The 17,441-nt window shown below is 36.9% G+C and overlaps 2 protein-coding genes across 3 annotated transcripts; one reads left to right on the forward strand and one right to left on the reverse strand.

Annotated features, from left to right (window-relative positions):
- Positions 1 to 573: 573 nt before the first annotated feature.
- LOC148303900 (uncharacterized) lies at positions 574 to 8,730 on the reverse strand. 2 transcript variants are annotated; one of them, XM_088269155.1, is made up of 5 exons: positions 8,427 to 8,730; positions 4,858 to 5,011; positions 4,639 to 4,774; positions 4,041 to 4,269; positions 574 to 3,715 (listed from the first exon to the last, which is right to left on the reverse strand). In XM_088269155.1, the coding sequence occupies exons 2-5, from the start codon at positions 4,928 to 4,930 to the stop codon at positions 3,380 to 3,382; spliced, it is 774 nt and encodes a 257-aa protein (XP_088125281.1). In that variant the 5' UTR covers positions 4,931 to 5,011; positions 8,427 to 8,730; the 3' UTR covers positions 574 to 3,379. The 2 variants fall into 2 exon arrangements, with proteins under 2 accessions (XP_088125281.1, XP_088125282.1); XM_088269156.1 differs by having other exon boundaries at positions 3,118 to 3,715; positions 8,431 to 8,673.
- An 826-nt stretch (positions 8,731 to 9,556) lies between these two features.
- Positions 9,557 to 16,435, forward strand: LOC148303901 (SPRY domain-containing SOCS box protein 3). Its single transcript, XM_088269161.1, has 7 exons — positions 9,557 to 9,909; positions 10,332 to 10,522; positions 11,565 to 11,793; positions 12,323 to 12,550; positions 13,291 to 13,388; positions 14,059 to 14,158; positions 14,838 to 16,435. The coding sequence occupies exons 1-7, from the start codon at positions 9,813 to 9,815 to the stop codon at positions 15,095 to 15,097; spliced, it is 1,203 nt and encodes a 400-aa protein (XP_088125287.1). The 5' UTR covers positions 9,557 to 9,812; the 3' UTR covers positions 15,098 to 16,435.
- The last annotated feature ends 1,006 nt before the right edge of the window (positions 16,436 to 17,441 follow it).

Raw genomic sequence — 17,441 nt, forward strand, 5'->3', positions numbered from 1 at the left:
ATATTTGCTCGGAGAAGAAAAAGGGTATTTCTATTTCACGGTTATAGGTGGCATCAGATTACCATCCATATCTAGTATGGGCGGGGTAATAAATCGTAATTGGAAAATGCTATAGGCAGGAAATCTAACATCTCTAAAGTTTGGTAAATTTCCTTCATAAATTTGAAATCCTTTTATTGTTATTGATGAGCTGATTTAATGAACCTTTTCTTATGGTTAAATTTATAAAACGTATAATGTTTACGGATGGGACTACTTTATTAGTTCCATACAATCTAGGGGGAGACGGTAATACACTAGTATATGGTTGAGTACAAGTTGCCTACGGTGTGAGATAACCAAGTGCGATATACAGTAACAAACTTTTCGCTTTTCATAACAATCTTATCAGTAGAAATAATAACCTATTTACAGTACAACACAGTACGGTACGCCACATCTACAGACATACGATGCGTGGCCGATACAACACTGTAAGTATTCATTTATTGCTAGATAGAGAAAATAATGACCGAGTAAAGTGCGTATATTCTTTGTTTTATTGCTTGTATTATAAAGGGTCCGCCAAATAACTTTTTTTTTTTGAAAATGCTATAAGTGCTATCGAGTGTAGCTTCGGCTGTGTGGCACGTAGCGCCGTCCTGTTGAAACCAAATGTTGCCAATATCCTCCTCTTCAATTTTTGTGAACAAAAATCCGTTCAACATGGCCCGATAACGATCGCCATTGACTGTAACGGCCACTCCTTGCTCATTTTCAAAGAAAAATGGCCCAATTATGCCTCTGGACCAAAATCCGCACCAAACAGTGACTCGTTTTGGGTGTACCGGCTTTTCAATGTATGCGTGCGGGTTTTCTGTGCCCCAAATACGACAATTTTGCTTGTTTACATACCCGCCAAGATCAAAATGAGCTTCATCCGAAAAGATGATTTTTTTGGCAAAATCGGCATCTTCTGTAAGTCGATCGCAGGCCCACTCATCGAAGCGAAAACGCATTGGATGGTCAGTTGGCTTCAACTCCTGAACCAATTGGACTTTGTATGGCGTCATACCAAGGTCTTTATGCAAAATTCGTCTCAATGATGTCTCCGAAATGTTCAATTGTTGAGAACGACGGTGAATTGATGTTGATGGCGCTTCACGCACACTTTCTGCCACAACATCGATATTCTCGGGTGTACGCACTGTTTTTGGCTTTTCACGCTTTGGTTTATCGATGAGGATGCCAGTTTCTTTCACTTTTTTCACAAGATAACGAACATACGGAGCTGACGGTGCTTCTCTTCTTCCAAAAACCGTACGCAATTTTCGCACACATTCTGCAACATTACCATGATTTTCAAAGTAATGTCGCAATATTTCCCAGCGTTGTTCAAGCGTATACACAACCATATTCGCTCAGCGGAAGGATAAAACTAATTATCTGTCAAATCAGACATGAGCTAAGTGTTACCATTCACGAAATAAGCACTAGTTGAAAAAAAAAACTTTAGATGGCGGACCCTATATTATTTTATTACATTTTTTCCTTGAAATGAGTGAATTTGGAAACAATTATAATGAAGGCAGCTGACATTCAAATTTTGCACCAGTCGAGTCGCGCAGTATTGCTTATTAGACAAATTGCATTTTAGCAGTTTCTGTTTTGTTTAGGCTGTCGAATCTGCACACAAAAGTGTGTTATTTATAAATAAGTTAATAATAAATGGCCACACTCTACATTTTGTCTCGCACAGTGTGTTTATTGAATAATTGAACGGTCGAACAGAGCAGCGTATGAGGTGCTATTTGGCCGCTAAAAATTGAATATGTATATTGTCATGTAAACATTGGCTAACTAACACGATAGTTCGAAAAATTTGTTCGTAAAAGTGGTAAGTCTAGTTTGGAAGAACCCTTTTTGTGGCAATATCAATATTCCGCCAAATGGAGACTACAAATTCATGTTACTTTCTTTTGCCGCTACAAAAAAGCCTCTCTCATTTGTTCAAATACAATCGTGTACATCTCGATAAAACCAAATTAGCAGTACATATAACATTATTCGTTTAATCGCGAATAAACACGAGCGACACATATAATATATTATCCAACGGCGACTATTCTCCATTTTTTCATAGCTCGTTATCATTCCACAGTAGCTCGTTCATCCCTCGTACACTCCTACCCTAAACAGACAGATCCACAAAGTAAACATCAACTCTACGGATGCATTACACAAATATGCCCATTTATAAGATAACTATACTATATAAGATTGGTTGACAAGTATAATGACAATGAGAAAACCCTCCGATATTCAATAGTCACCTGCGGGTATGAAAATAAAAGTAATAGTAAATACATAAGGTAATCTATAAAGTTAGTGTGACTTTTCTGTTAGTTGTGACATATCCAGCTCGAGTCATTTTAACCTATTTTGCATACATAAACTGGTACGCGGCGATGTTTCCAAAGTAATAAGTAAGTTTTTGCTTGTAAAGCATATTGGTAAGTTATGTTCTAATTATTATTGTTTTATTGCATTTTATTTACGCCATATGAACTTTAGATGCCCGCACACTTCACCTCGAGATTTGGAATAAAGATAATTAAATTGATAATGAGGAATCATATGTAGGTTAATTAATATGGATATCTGCAAAAGTCTGAAGCGAGTTATGGAAAATGTAATAAAATGCGGATATGTAGCTTCTACGAGAGGGAATGTTCATTTTCCTATTTTAAGATATAAAAATATAAGAGCAAAATAAATTACATTTCGGTTATATAAAACACAAAAGTGGATATTTTTTTAAACGCCAATTAATGAGTTATAATATCTACAGCTGTTTCACTATTACGACGCATGTTTTTATATTAGCTTCTAGTTTGTGTATATATTTGGGAAACATACGCAGAATGTAATCTCCGCAGATAATGAACAATTACTGAAACAAATGCAAAGTTGCGAGAGGCGGTCAATTCTATGCTGCCCACAAACAGGAGCGTAGACTTGCGATGTGAAAAAGGATCATTTCCAGCTCGACAGACTGACCGGCTTGAGGATTCCGAGGGTCTCATTCCGCGACACATAGTTCGGTGGTTCTCTTCCAGATTGAAAAAAAATACCTGATTTTTTACTATAATAATTATTCAATACATAAACTTTCCGATTGTAAGACTGAAGGTACATAATAAGGACTATTAATCCTTTGGAATGAAAAATAAATCTTAAACATTTAAGGCGTGGAAAAAATAATTCGTCTCTCGCAAAAAAAGTTATCGTGGACCGGTACTCCGAGCGGGACCGATCGCCTGCCTTCGTAGGACTCCCTCGGGCGGAGAAAAGTCAGAAGGAGAAGACAAAGTGATAATCAACAGTGGGCTGGATCCGACTAACTGATGGCCTTCTCGTAGGAAGGGGGCGGCGCCTCGGTGACGGGACGCGCGGGCAGCAGCACGGCGATGTGGTAGGGAGGCGGCGGGGGCGCGGGCGGCGCGGCGGCGGGCGCGGGCGCGGGCAGCGCCGCCTGCAGTGACAGCATGGTGCCCAGCGACAGGTCCGAGGCGGACTCCTGCCGGGGCACGGGCGGCGCTTGCGCGGGCACCAGCTGCAGCGGCATGGGCGCGCGGATGCGGCATAGCGAGACGGTGCACGCCGTCAGCAGCAGCATCACCACCAGTCCGCAGAACACCAGCACCTCCATCCCCGTCACCTGGTCGTACAGGGCCTGCGCAAACACCCCGCACATATCGCATTAATTAATACAATACGGATAATATAAACCGATGGCGAATCCAACATCCCGCCCAAGTATCCACCCTTCTTTCTAAACCTTATTCTAAAATTAACCTAATTTAGAATTACGGTCATAATTTCTAAAATGATAAAGCTAAACACATTTAAACTATAAAAATTATATTATTATTTTGTTTGTAAAAAAAAAGACATCCGAAAAAGACACTGGCAGAAACATCCTCTCACTGGGTGCCAAATAAAAAAATAAAAAAAGAGTTAATTATTATAATAAGTTATCAGTAGTGAGTGGGATTTACCTGATGGTCAAAGTAGAACTTGGAGGCCACGAAGATGGTCCCGAACGCAAAGGAGGCCCACATGCCACATTTGAGGTGCGCCGGCAATAGCGCGGGGGGCGCGGCAGGCGCGTGGCGTGCGCCTTCCGCCGCCGGCTCCATGTACACGGCCGTGTCCTCGGGAGGGCCGCGCGCCCCCGCCGCCGCCACCACCGGCCCTACCCCCGCCGCGTGCGCACCGTTGCTGTTGCTGAGGAGAGAGAGTGAATTTACCGGAACATTGTACGCCACATTTCCATACGTTATCAAAAGAGTCGGAGAAGAGTGTCGCCCAGTTGTCTAGCTAAATAGCGTATGGATCTGAATTGTCGAGTACCTAACCGGGAAGCTATAGCAGAAAAAACAGATATTTTATTTGAGGTTGATCGGTCGATACGTTAATGTTTTAAAGAGATAGAAATAAACGGTTGATTGCATCTGCAAATGTCAAACATATACAATTTACACATCTTGATCTAAGTACGCTTCTGATTGAACGGATTGATTCATTCCGTTTGAATATGGATTGGCGGGCATCTCGAGTCGGGATTAGGCGTTGCGAGGTTGGTGGGTTGGGTACCTGTAGTGCGCCCTCTGGGAGTGCTGCAGCGGGTGGTGCGGGCGCGCGGGCCCCGCCACGCACTCCACGCTCTGGAAGCGGTGCACCGGGGTGACCATCGGCTTCAGGTGCCGCTCCCGCCTCGTCCTGCCCACACCTGCAACAGGAGGCACGCTCACCAGGGAGTACATGGCGACCCGCCCTACTCTACTCTACTCCGCACTGGCGAGCCGACATTACCGGTAGACAGCGAGGGGGGCACCCTCCGCCCGCTGTAGCCGCACTGACTGCGTTTATCTATCCAGAAATGCATTAGCGGGGCTCCCTCGGATCTTCACTCTCTACTCCCGGGGCCTGCGAGCGCACCTTGTCGCACCAGTGTGCATACTTCTAACTGAAAACAGAAAAACCTCCTTTATCACACTTCTAGTACAGAACATATTACATATTATTATAGGCGGCCTTATTGCTAACAAATGTTTTCCAACCGACAAAAACAAACAAGTACAATTGTTGGGTAATATATCCAAAATTAAACAAGATTTATTTGATAGTTTTATATTATCCACTGACACTTCGTGATGGAATTGCATTTTTAATATATTATTAGATTAAAACCAATATTTTTAGTTTTCCACTTTATTTTTATTTGACCAGCGACCGGGTTTCGTCGTTACCGACATCATCAGACTGGTGGGAGGCTATACAAATTGTTATGTTATATATAAAACAAGGCAGGAGTTGATAACCATGATTTGATATAATTTTATTGAGAAATTAGTTTAATTTGAGTGAATTTAAGTATTGTATGATATAAAAATATTTTTAATATCATACAATACTTAAATTCACTCAAATTAAATTAATTTCTGAATAAAATTATATCAAATCATGGTTATCAACTCCTGCCTTGTTTTATATATAACATAACAATTTGTATAGCCTCCCACCAGTCTGATGATGTCGGTAACGACGAAACACGGTCGCTGGTCAAATAAAAATAAAGTGGAAAAGCTAAAAATATTGGTTTTAATCTAATAATATATTTAGATTTATTTGGTTAAATTCTACATTTATTTATGTATATGTTAATACGTGACGCGTTTCGTCTTCTTAGGACATTATCAAACACACAATACGAGTGTTTGATAATGTCCTAAGAAGACAAAACGCGTCACGTATTGACATATACATATATAAATGTAAAATTCAACCAAATAAACCTCGTTCAATTTTGGATATATTACCCAACAATTCAATATGGAATTCTACCAACTGTCTGCAGTTACAATAAACAAACTAGTAGTACCAGTACTGGTTTGAACCTTATACAACCTATTGAAATTAGAGGCCAGACAGTGCTTATATACAATAAATAATAAACCTAAATTATATTATTTATGATTAGGCATTAACTTTATGGAATGACATGTTGAATTTTTTTGGTGTAGTTAAACACTTTTGCTCGTTAATTTTAATTTTCACCTGTAGATTAAAATGTTTTAATTTTCGAAAACAGTTGTGTGAAATGAAATAAAACTCATTAAGGGGTTATACAAGTGTTTGATTATAAAAAAATAATAATAATAAACCTAAATTATATAAACATTCCAAAATGAGAAAAGAATGAGGAGAGCACTTAACCAAAATCCAATATATATATCAGATTAAGGTACCCTAGTGAGAAATACCGGATCCATCGTCTGACGTTGTGATTTATAAAAGTATCAGATACATTTTGGACAGTATGTTAGGGATTCCGTCAGGGTTGTGCAAACATTTTCAAGTCATTTCATTTTTTTTCTTCAATAAGTTATACATCGATATTTAGAATGAACGTCCACCTCCGTGGTGTAATGGTCAGCTTGTTTAGCTGCCGTGCTGGAGGTCCCGGGTTCGATTCCCAGGAGGGTTGAAAATAAGTATTAGTTATTTAACACTCTAATATTTATTTAATATTACCCTGGACTGGTCACTGAAGCGCAGGAGTGATCACCTTGCCTTCATCTGTTAACGATCAAGATAACACTACGTCAATACAATCCCGTGCCCTATGCACCATTGGGTGCGGATAAGGTTAAAAGAAAAAGATTTAGAATGAAATGGTCATTTATATCTTACAATTAATTTTAATATTACAAATATTGAGGGTACAAAAATACTTCAAGAGAATCGAAAAAAATAATGCACAATAAACCAATTTTGTTTCCGTGAAAAATAAGTTGCGCTACGCTGCAATATTATTAAAAAATATACATTTTTACGTGTCAAGGTTAATAAAAAACATGCAATAAATTTATACCAATATAATGCATACATTGACAACTAAAAAAATAAACAATAAAATGATTTATAATGTTTAAATCAAACACTGATTTTTTGAGTACTAACTGTATTTTATTGTTTAATATTGTTTAGTTTTGTTATTACGAGCACGGTTATAGCGAGATCTCGGATATAACGAGGAAACATTCTTTGAAATTTTGGTTTCTGGTTTTCTCAATACATTTATTCACGGTTATAACGAGCAACTTCTCGGCTACAACGAGCAAAAAGAGATTGCCTTCTTTTAAATGTTGTAAATATTTTAATTTTTTAAAACATTTTCGACCTTAAGCAATAAAATCCAACCGGGCAATTAGACCGTTGCCGCCGGGATGGGATTACGTTTATCACTCTAAGTACTAAATTGGTGTTGTCACCGACAATAAAAAAAGGTTATACGCATATGGGTTTAAATTGCATGTTGCAAATGACAAGCTTTGTCATGTCTGTAAGGACCTACTTTATTACAATAAATAACTTATTTTATAGTTTTTGAACGTCATGCTTGTTTCGGGGATTTTTACGATAGTTTCCATATTTTGTATGTTCTATGCTTACTATGGACATTGTATAATAAACATTACGCAGTGGAGAGTATCAGATCAATTCTAGAGCAGGTCACAAAAATAAACCCACCAATTATCAACATATCTACTAATAGTAAAGGCGGAAATTATTTGTGAAATAGAGAGTCCATTAGAAAACCATTTTAACAGTTTCATTAAAATTCGTACAATCGCAGTTTCTATTTTTTTTCGAGTCCGTGATGTTCTTTTTAAATGCAGATAAAAATAAAATATTGACACTGAGAATGATGAAAACTTTTTATACACTTTTGCTTCTTATTCACTTGACATTTTTCGCGCCATGTCCATCAATGTCAGGGTCTATCAATTAATTCGGAAACCCAGAATTACGTAGAGAATTAAGTAGAGAATCAACCGTTTTAAACTGTTGAAATACAGAGTCAACAAGGATAATTTTTGCCAGTAAACTAATTATACATATTTTATATAAGAGGGTATAAACTAGATTTTTCAGATTAAAAAAAATATATAAGAAGTGTTATGATTGCAAAACTCTGTATTAACGAAGGATACTTCGATAAAATGAATAACCAAGAACTCGATATTTGTTCTATAAATAGACGCGGAAAAAAACGGTGAAATTGGTTTAATAGTAATAAAATCTCCAGACATAATCAATACAACCAATAATAACAACAACAAATTCACAAAATAAATGACAAATCAGGTTGTTATTGAATCTGGAATGTTATAACTACTGATTATCTACGGCATTTAGGCGTTATTGTGCAAATTTTTGCAGTGTTTACAATAGGACAAACAATGTAGTCAGATTCTATATTAAAAATGCGTAAAAATACATAGAAACGATGGAGAAAATTAGTGATATATGTTTATTGATTGTTAGCAAATTAACACCATGTAATAATATAACAAAAATGAATTATTATTGCTTACATACGAAAATTGACATCTGGGCGAGGGAGTGTTTTTAACATCTTGGTAAAAAAAATATATATTAAAACGACGTGATACGAGACATTAACACACACGGCGGGATTGATTTATGTCTGTTTATTGAACAGTAAACAAATAAAACGGTTATTATGTTATTTTAATTATTATATCGGTTTTAAAACATATTTTACAAAAAAATAATATTATCGCCGCCCGCTGTCAGACGAAAGCGACCGCAATTCGAAGCGAAATTCGAGATTTAATATTCGATGCACGGAAATACGGAAAAGTCAGCGCCTTCTATATATTATACTTCTGTGCGTAAGTTTGGCAATACCGCGTCAGCTGTTATTATACCTACCTAGGTACCTACCTACACTACTTTGCCTGCCGATAGATTAGCGATATGCAGCCATTTGACTATCTGCAGCTGCCTGAGCCGTTTTAATCGAATTTCAGTGTAAAAATATAAATGAAAAATTATTTTTCAGGACGTTCATCCATTTTATACGACAGACGAGGATAGCATCAGATAATTCAAGGGCACACAAATAATATTGTAAGGGTTATACAAGATCACATCGTTTTGTCATTGCTGCTGGCCTTCTCTTATCTATTTATTTATATCCGGTGGTTTGTTTTGTAAGTTATGTTAAGTAGGTTATGAAGAATTTTATTTGATTTAAAAGGAAAAAGTCTAGATTTGAGACCGGACGCATATAATGCAGAATGTACTGTTTTATTAGCAAGTATTTTCCACAACATTGTTTTTCGACTTGGCCATTTTAAATGCGCCAAACTCGTACGAAATATATTTTAGCATTAATTTATTTATTTTCTAAACGGAAAATATTTCTAATTCGGAATTCCGAGATGTTCGATTTGATTCATTCGGAAAAGGGTGTTTTTTTTCGATACATGGATTACGCAAATAAAAATACTGAATGACATTTTTTGATCATTTGAAATGAAATGTTTTACTAAAAAAATGTTTATTTTTCTCGATTTGAAATACTGAATTTTATAAAGGAATCTAAACATTTAGAAAAAACGACGTGTGCGAGAGACTAAAATAACGAAACGTTAATTTTTAATTATGACAACACAATATTATAAACGTCAAATACGTCAGTCGATGGGATCCGAGAAATAAAGAAATAATATTCGTAAACACTGACCAGTAACATAAATAATTTTTGTGCAACTATTTTTAAAATCGGTGATCGTGGAATTTAAATAGGCAGAAATCATCAGAATAGTGTTATGTATTATGGGAATAGTGTAACGTCTTTGTACAGTATTGACAGAAACTGTGTTAGTTTTGTGAGTTAATTATTGGGTAATTTAAAAACATTTTTAGAGGGAAACTTTCTTGTGTTTGTTCTTATGTCCGAGGTTGAGTTGTGTAAATGTCTCGAAAAATCAAACACCTCAACAGAAGGTCTCGAAAACAGCTGCAGCCGGTGTAAATCTGAATGTGAAGGTGATTTATCTATTTATAAATAATATTATTCTCTAAGCATTGTTAACTTTGCGGTATGGTAATATAACACTCTCCTTATCATTCATCGTTCATTTTGTGTAATACCGCTTTAAAAACACTACTTTGTGACTACCGGTTTCGGAATAATCATTCCATCATCGGGTCAAATGTAGAAAAAAGTGAAATTGTCAAATGTTAGTCTGTTTAAAATTTTAAAATTTAGTAGAAAGTAGTCTGGGAAGAGGAGCCGAGGAGTATGCCTTTTACGCGGTAGGAATAGCGGTATGACAATTTTTACTGTAGAAATTTACAATCTAGTGCGAGTAGTTATGCTAAGAACTTCCGGCACCGAGCTAACTATAGTAAATCAGAGAACAGAGTGTGAGCGATCCATTGTTAAAGTTATCAGTTTGCGTTCCTAGCCCTGGACTGGAGATGGCTGTCTCACCCGGACGCGGGCGTGGCGCTGGTGAGCCGCGGGGGCAGCCTCATCACCTTCCACCGGCGCTACAGCTCGGGCACGGGCGCCGTGCGCGGCGACACCCCCCTGCTGCCCGACCGCCACTACTACTGGGAGCTGCACATGTGCAACGCGCTTTACGGGACTGACATTGTGAGTGTGCATACTGCGGCGCTTACAAATACAATATTTCAGGCACAACAGAAGTGACGAGGACACGGAGTACGCAGAGTGTGAATTATTAAGTCCAAGGTTGGCATGTTCAGCCACATGAGCCCCACATGCTGAAGACAATATACTCGAGCGCAAGCTATTATTATTATTACCTCTGCGCAATGCCAGATAAATAAATACCATACACTTTTTGTAAAAAAGCATCTGTCAAGCTATTTGGTACTAAAACTAACTAACTAACCATCACGCCGCTTCATACATACCCGCCGATTGTTACGACTCCTAACCATACCAAGTACTCACTTACCAAATGGTTTGCAAGTTGCTATTGTTGTAACTATATGTGTATTGCGGAATCCACAGTGGATTAATATAATCTAATATGGATACATATTCTTATCGCTGTAAAAGCATAGCGGATGTGTGTTTGATTTAATACACTAAGGAGGTATTTCTACACGTTTGGTTGGTTGATGTCTAAGGATGGGAAGAGTATTTTTACCTTCTGCGCAGGCCTCATTGCTAAGTCAGAACAGGGATTAAAAATTTTTTTATATATTTTTTTAAGGAATAACCCGCTAAGCGTCTATTTTAGATGCTTTTCTGCAGGTAGGATAGTAAGGATAGGGAAGGTAAATGTGAAAAATACACCATAAACACCCAGACCAATTGAAAATAAATCTTTCTTGAATTCATTTTGCAATTGGCGGGAATCAAACCCGCGACGCCAGTTTCGCAGTCGAGCGTCTAACAACTACGCCACGACGCCTGCCGTTTAATGTTTTTATATGAATATTATGTACCAATGTCTTTGTTAAGGTCTTAATTATATGTGCACATTTATCAAATCCCATCGCCAGCGGTCCGCAGGCGTAAAAAACACTTGTCCAAAAAGTGTTAAGAGCGGCAATGAGATATCTTTTGGCGCATGATGAATTCGCTAACTTCTTACTACCCCAATCACATTGCGCACGAATCCGGTATATTTGCAAGTACAATAAACATATTTGTCAATTTCCAGATGGTAGGAGTGGGCACCCAGAATGTGGCGCTGGATACTTCCACCTACAAGTTCTCGTCTCTGTTGGGGCTGGACTCAGAGTCTTGGGGCTTTTCCTACTCGGGTAAAATCCAGCACGCCGGCAAGATGTACCATTATGGACCCAAGTTTGGACTGGGAGACGTGGTGGGCGTGCACCTCGACATGTGGTACGGGACACTCTCCTTCTTCCTCAACAGGAAACCACTCGGTGAGCTTTCCATACTAATATTAAAATCAAATAATCAAATAATCAAATCAAATCAAATCATATTCCTATTTCATCTCCATACAGAAGCTTCTTGTAAATTTCGGCTGGTAAAATTATTTACTACCCTGGTTTTATGCACTGCTATTTAAAAAGGGGTAAATATTGAAGCATCGCTTGGTTCCATTTTAATGCATAAAAATGATTTCAGGGTTCTAAGTGCGCTAAATCGGGGTATTGTTTATATGAAATATGCTAAAGTAAAATGGAAACCTAAATCAAGGAAAACATTAATTTGAGCGATGTTAAATTGATATTTCTGTGTAATTACAACTTAATTTTTTCACTTAATACTTCTTCTTAACAGAAAGACATAGAAAAGGGTTTAGTTCTACAGTATTTTTAGCGGGTGAAATGGCGTAAAAACAAATTATATTTGTAGATTCAAAATCTGTCTGTGTCTTAATGTGATGCCATTGGCAATGTACCCGATGGTTGTCAACGCACCCTTCTCATACCCACGAATGGGCAGGTATCGCGTTCCGCGGTCTGCGCGAGAAGCGGGTGCTGTTCCCGATGGTGAGCTCCACGGCGGCGCAGATCTCCATGCTGCTGGTGCTGGCGGCCTCGCTGCCGAGCTCGCTGCTGCTGCACGCCTCGCGCGCGCTCGTCACGCAGCCGGCCACCCTGTGCGCCCTGCAGCGGCTGCCCGGCATGAGGTCCATCTTTAGCGATGTCTTCTGGCTGCTCCTGAGAGAACGTAAGCGTATCCATCCTACCATTTTGCCAACAAATTAACCCACCTTATAGAAACTGTATGAAGCATATATTATGGTCGGAACGTGGCGGAGGTTGTCTCTCTAAGATGGTCTCTAAAAAAGAGACTAAAGTAAACAGTGATTCAAACAACTGATAAGCTCATTCTCAACAATGTCATAGTTTGGTGAGCGAAACTGAGCTGTAATTTTTATCCTGTCCTATCAAGCTCTATTATTTCTTATCTCGATTTGTATCAGGTTACTGTTTAGGAAGATATATTTGACACAATATTAATAAAAATTCTTTTTTAGTTTCTCCACTTATGTTCATTAAAAAAATATCATCTTGATAGTTGGTTTTTGTTATTACAAAGTAGTATAAATAAAACCTATTTATTTAAGTTTTTCTCGGTTCCTGATTACATCAATATTCTATACAAAAATACAATATAATTTCACCATCCAGTATATGAAAAACACGAAATACAAAAAATGGACGATGATAGTTTGAAGACACGTGACATAACACAAATACACAGATAAGTTTTTACTGTTTTTGATAACAATAACAATAAACTTAAGATTAATTGTTAATAAATTTTGTAAAATGTAGTCTTGAGAATGATAAATATGATAATCAAATAATATTTGAAATTAATATGTATAGGGCAGAGATACAAATAGTTTTTGACAAAGAATTTTGCTGAATCATTTCTCATTGTTTTTTGTTTATGTGTCACAGATGTACCATATTACGATAATGACGAACAGGACATGTGTCAGTACTTGTGGAATGGTGGTTTCAAAGCTTTCCTTGCTGGTGACCAAGACAAACAACTGGTAATTATATTCATTGTATTATACGAGACGATTCTTTCTTAATGTTCTCGAGGTGCGAGTGAGTGTTGACTACAATAACGGCTCCATTCACACATCTTTATGTTTGTCTTTACACATTGTGAATAACATCTTAGTGAGTTGCTACTGTGCAATACATTGTATATCGTAAACAATGGCATGTTATGATAAGTGTATTTTGTAACTAAATGTACAAAATTCAGTAGTAGTGTGAAGGGATTCAAATATTGACTATCATTTCTCTTCTTCTTCCAAACCCTTATCCCTATGCACCCCTATGCATTTATATAATGCAGTGCCCCATATGCATAGGGCACTGCATCATATAAACGCATTGTTATCTTGATCGTTAACACAGGAAAGGTGATCAGCCTTCCGCCTCAGGTACCAGTCCAGGGTAATATTGAATCAATATTAGAGTGAAAAATGACTTTTTCAATATTTATTTATTTGGCCCCCCTGGGAATCGAACCCGGGATCTCCAGAATGGTAGCCGAGCGTGCTGACCATTACCTGAGTGGAATCCTACATGGTATTTTGATTTATATTGATAATAACAATCATTTGATTGGGTCATGCCGAAATGGCCCGGAACATATTTGAAGGTTAAGAAGTCTTATTTCTCAATATGTAACCGTTTATGATCAAACAGGTGAGATGTTTACCGCATACTTCGAGTGAGTCCTCTCCACAATCAGCCGATCCGGACGATACTTCCCCAGAGGCTTCCCTCAGAATGCAGGAAGCTCCAGGTAAGACACCCATACATGTACCACGTTCCTTAGTTGCGTAGAATTTAGCCAGATCTACGGAGATGAGTGGAATGTATTTGGAAGGATACAGATGACATACCCGTACTCAATCCGGACTAGCTGATACTTTGCTAATGACGGACATCGCTTTACGTGAGTATGTATGAGTCACTTAATAAACTGTATTGGTAATAACGTAATTATTAATAGCTGATTAGATCTTTTTCAATGTCAATAAAAAAATATTTAGAAGTATTTATTATTTGAAGAAAAGACTGATGGTATGAGAATGTTAGGAGAATGGAACCGTCCAAACTCCCTCACATTACGTCGCACAGCCAACTCCGAGGTAGAAGACTTCCTTCCGGGCAGACCGCCAAAGAGATGAGTTGACAGCTAGGAATCGACATTGCAGGAGAATAAAAACAGGCTTACATCAAGAGGAAGAAGAAGAAGAATAAAAGTATTATAGGAAGCTTTATGAAGGTTACTTACATACAGTAGTCTTACTTTATTCTAATCTACTCTAGTATTTAAATTTATAATGTTTGAGAACTGTTGATTTTTTGACTCCATATTACCCCTGAATGATCATGACATATTTCAAACAAATTAGTATTTCTGGCATCATATATTGTTTTAACAACTGTTAATATTTAATAATATGTAATTTCCAAAGCGGGGGACATAGACATCGGCGAGGTGTATGCAAATCTAAGCGGAAACAGTGAGGACGAAAGCGGTGAGACTAAACGCGAAGCATCCGTCACCCGGGACACGGCTTCCGCGGGCGACGCAGCGAAGCAGGCGCGAGTGGCTGACTTCAGGACCCCGTCGTGCGAGACGTGCCGGGCCAAGTCGGCCATCACCGTCAAGGGCGCCGACGGAGTGACCACAAAATGCCTTCAGTGCTTCTGTAATGAGAAAAAGGCCGCCTGATCGCGCTACTCAAGAGACTGACTTCACCAAAATAATTTTGTATACGATGATCGAAAAATAGAAATCACTAGGGAAAAATCCTCTTAACAATGTTCATTTAATAGATATTAGTCTACGTTTTTTTCTCTGCTTTTTTTTTTTTAAAAAAGAGAAATATTTGTGTTTTTATTATTTACAAAAATACTTCTATTTCATACTATTTTTCATTTTATTTTTCAATTGTTTAAAAAAAATGTTGTCTAGAATTGGATTTTTTTGTGAATATATTAGGAATAAAACTCTGCTAACAATTTTCAACTAAAGATGTTTCCTACGGAGTTTATACAGAACATACGAGTGTCTATTACTTGCGCTATATACATATACAAACTCGACTCATATGCTTGTCAATTATGGGTAAAATGGTAAATGTTACAGTGTATAAATGATCACATGTAAATTTCTAGACTTCTATCCCAATCAATTTCTAAATCTGTGTTGAGATATCGATAAAAAAAAGAGCAGCCCCTAATTGGGTGAAATCCAACATGTGAACAAAAATTTAAACAAACTCAAAATATTGTAAATGATTCAATTCTTTTATTCAGTTTACTCGGCAACTAGTGACTACTCGAAAGCTTTTGCCGTAATTGTTACTTGTTTTTGTTCATCAATTTGACACGAGTGATTACTGTGATAACTCTACGTGAAATTATGACTTCACGTTTTATAAGCCTATATCATTACTAATCTCTATTACCTCCAGTTCTTTCAATATATACTAGCCGAATTGACTTTATTAATGGCAATACTGTTCATTGTTAAATTCACAAAAATCAATTTGGCTCAGTGGCCGTAGGAGTCATAAAATTTAATTTTTAAACTTTACTTTTGGGCCGAATTTAATGCAGTTTTAAAATATAAAAAAAATCCTTTTTTCTTTATTAATTATTTAGTACTAGGCAGTAAATAATGTATTGTTTTGACACATGGTTATTAATCATCGCAATATTATGTTTAGTTAATTATATAAATAAATTACAGCATTAATATTACATGTACGGAATTGATGTAACTCGATGATATACATATTGGTATATCGTACCTCAGTATTATTCACTGAGTATTGTTTATTTATTATTTATTTGGGTATCATAACTGCTATAAACATATTCCGTTGTCGCTGCGTATATACCTCCCGCTCCGACGGTTTTAAAAAAGTTGTCTTTTTGAAATGGAATAAGGTATAAACTATCCACGAACGTCATGTGGTATCACAGAAATGTATCCACAGGGTGATATGCTCTCTGTGTTCTACACTATTGATGTTGTTACCTTCAATTTAAAAATAAAAATAAATTAAAACTGCTCTCGGTCAGATGTGATCGAGTAAAAAAACTATTAATGTCTTCATGCATTGAACTACATATTTTATTTTTTCTAAGAGTTTATCATTCTTTGCTGTCTTTTTTTTTTACAAATAATTGGCGTTAGCCAGCTAGTAATTCATTTTTATTATAACTCTGGTTTTATCAAAATTTTATATTTGTGTGTACATAAATATTTGTAAATAACATCTAAACAGGTTCCGAACAAAACAGTTATTGATTTTAATTGAAGATTTTGGAATATGTACAGGCTGTCCCAAAATTTATTACCCATTTATTTATTCGTGACAATTTAAATAATTATGAGGCAATGAAAAAAAAAATCCCTCGGTAGTTAGATGTGGTAGTTTTACTTTATAAAATTCATAATTCATTTTCTTAAGTGAAAAGTGTCCATCAATAAGCCCGCAATGACCTTAGCTATACAATTGAGATGAAATATTTTTAACTGCAAGAAAATCTCCGCAGAATCGTGAAACATGTCATAGAAAGAGCTCCGAATCAGTGGTAGATAATTTTTCAAAACCTATTGTGAGAAACTTATTTAATTACGTCATAATAATTTTTTGTCGTAACAAAATTGGTTTAAAACAAGTCGCTTATATATTAGAGCAAGATTAAATTAAGCGTTTATCGGAAGTACTACCACAGCTGTAAGCATGTTTCGTTATCCGCTAATTTCATACCTAGCCTCGTATCGAGAAGGGTGGGCTATGGGACGATGTAGAACAAAAAATTCCTATTGAAAAGTCAGTTTAAACTTTTGATATTCGCGTAGTTTTATACCCGCTCTTTTCAACGTTATGAATGCAAATACACACACTTCAAAATAGTTTTCGAATCCCAATGGCAGATTGACACCATTCGATATTGAACGTTAAAAATTGGAGGCTAAGTTTTGTTTGAAATAATATTTGAACAATGCTGTTTAATATTGATAAAGTTGGTCATATTGACGTTGTGTACTATGGATGTCT

This window comes from Brachycentrus maculatus, unplaced genomic scaffold (genome assembly GCF_059751285.1).
Source record: "Brachycentrus maculatus isolate JH-2025_06_01 unplaced genomic scaffold, ASM5975128v1 h1tg000340l, whole genome shotgun sequence".
Lineage (NCBI taxonomy): Eukaryota > Metazoa > Arthropoda > Insecta > Trichoptera > Brachycentridae > Brachycentrus > Brachycentrus maculatus.